General features: G+C 45.4%; 1 protein-coding gene across 1 annotated transcript in view; it reads left to right on the plus strand.

The window, feature by feature from the left end:
- Positions 1-2,500, plus strand: part of LOC138860827 (uncharacterized) — a 149,566-nt gene that overhangs the window by 112,704 nt on the left and 34,362 nt on the right. Inside the window, exon 9 of the mRNA XM_070119174.1 lies at positions 2,213-2,360. Within this exon, the coding sequence (XP_069975275.1) occupies positions 2,213-2,360 (148 nt within the window). The remainder of the gene's footprint in view (positions 1-2,212; positions 2,361-2,500) is intronic.

Genomic DNA, 2,500 nt, shown 5'->3' on the forward strand with positions numbered 1-2,500 from the left:
ATATATATACACACACATATATATATAGTCGTCATTCCATTGTTTTTATATATATATATACTTATGTATGTTGTTGTCGTTATATATATATATTTTTGTACGTTGGGCTGAATAAATAGTTATCATCTTCATTTTCGTTTTTTTTTGTCTATTTTTTCACTCATATTCCCTTTTGTTGTTGCTGTTGTTGTTGTTAAGTCCACTTTCTGTATGTTGGCTGAATTACTCCTATTCACCTTGTTGTTGTTGTTGTTGTTGTTAGATCCATTTGGCAGAATAAGTAGTCATCTTTATTTTCGTTTTTCTGTTTGTTTATTATATATATTTTTTTACTCATATTCACTTTTGTTCGTGTTGTAGTTAAGTATATTTTCTGTCGTCTGGCTGAACATTTTCTTGTTCTTTTTTACTCATATTCCTTTACGTTTGTTGTTGTTGTTGTTTTTGGCGTTCTTTGATGCTGTTATTATCATTATCGTTGTTGCTGTTGTTGTTGTAATTATCATTATCATCATTAATGTTGTTGTTATTTTAATTATCTTTATACCATCATTTCCTCATTATCAATATCGTTATTGATTTTATCATTATTATTATCTTTTTTCTTTTCTTATAATTATCATTATCATTATCTTTTTTCTTTTCTTATCATTATCATTATTAATATCACTATTATCATTATAATTTTTTTCTTGCTATTATTATAACAATTACTAGCATCACCATCACCACAACCATCACCATCACCATCACCACAACCATCACCATCACCATCACCACAACCATCACCATCACCATCACCACAACCATCACCATCACCATCACCACTCATACCCTAATCATCTTAATAACTAATAACTAATAACTAATTAACTAATAACTAATAACTCATACCCTAATCATCAATCTTGCCAATCCCTTTTCCTCGTCATTTATCCAGCTGACGCTTCTGCCACTTTCTACTCCGTGCAACAGCTGGCGGCCCAATCTATCGCGGCCCAATCTATCGCGGCCCAATCTATCGCGGCCCAATCTATCGCGGCCCAATCTATCGCGGCCCAATCTATCGCGGCCCAATCTATCGCGGCCCAATCTCTCGCGGCCCAATCTCTCGCGGCCCAATCTCTCGCGGCCCAATCTCTCGCGGCCCAATCTATCGCGGCCCAATCTATCGCGGCCCAGTCTATCGCGGCCCAATCTATCGCGGCCCAATCTATCGCGGCCCAATCTATCGCGGCCCAATCTATCGCGGCCCAATCTATCGCGGCCCAATCTATCGCGGCCCAGTCTATCGCGGCCCAATCTATCGCGGCCCAATCTATCGCGGCCCAATCTATCGCGGCCCAGTCTATCGCGGCCCAGTCTATCGCGGCCCAATCTATCGCGGCCCAATCTATCGCGGCCCAATCTATCGCGGCCCAGTCTATCGCGGCCCAGTCTATCGCGGCCCAATCTATCGCGGCCCAGTCTATCGCGGCCCAATCTATCGCGGCCCAATCTATCGCGGCCCAATCTATCGCGGCCCAATCTATCGCGGCCCAATCTATCGCGGCCCAATCTATCGCGGCCCAATCTATCGCGGCCCAATCTATCGCGGCCCAATCTATCGCGGCCCAGTCTATCGCGGCCCAATCTATCGCGGCCCAATCTATCGCGGCCCAATCTATCTATGGTATTTTCATAACGATGCAATATCGAGGTCCGCCATTGTGCTATTGTCACCAGGTTTATCGCCGCTTGCAATTTAATTTGCTCCGTTTTCATTCCGCATGCAGTGGATTGCAACCAAATAAAATTCCTTTTGATTGCAAATTCATCATAAACATCAACACTATTCTGATTAGTAATTTTAATTAGCATAGTTAAATGAGAGAGAGAGAGAGAGAGAGGGGGAGAGAGAGAGAGAGAGAGAGAGAGAGAGAGAGAGAGAGAGAGAGAGAGAGAGAGAGAGAGCGAGCTAGAGAGAGAGAGAGAGAAAGAGGGTGAGAGAGGGAGAAAGAGAGAGAGAGACTTCTGTATTGATTGCTTTCTCTCTCTCTCTCTCTCTCTCTCTCTCTCTCTCTCTCTCTCTCTCTCTCCTCTCCCTCCTCCTCTCCCTCCTCTTCTCCCTCTTCACCCCTCCCCCTTCCCCCTTCCCCCACACACAAACACACATTATAATGCTTAACAAGACTCTCTAACCTCTCATGACCCGACTCCCTTCTGCCAACAGGTGGAGAAAGCTCACTTCGATGAGGGAGAAATGAGCCTGAAATGCGAAGCGGTGGTGGCGGCAGTCTACGACCCGGTGGGGCAGGATGAGGCGAAGGTGATGGAGAGAAACCCCGTCGTGTTGGACAGAGGAGAGGCTGCGATAGTTGGTGAGTGAGGGAGAGGGAGAGGGTGGGAGAGAGAGAGGGAGAGAGGGAGGGAGAAGGAGGGAGAGAGAGAGGGGAGGGAGGGAGGGGGGAGAGGGAGAGGGAGGGAGAGAGAGAGGGAAGAAGGTGATGGAGAGAAACCC

Source organism: Penaeus vannamei, chromosome 43, assembly GCF_042767895.1.
Source record: "Penaeus vannamei isolate JL-2024 chromosome 43, ASM4276789v1, whole genome shotgun sequence".
Classification (NCBI taxonomy): domain Eukaryota; kingdom Metazoa; phylum Arthropoda; class Malacostraca; order Decapoda; family Penaeidae; genus Penaeus; species Penaeus vannamei.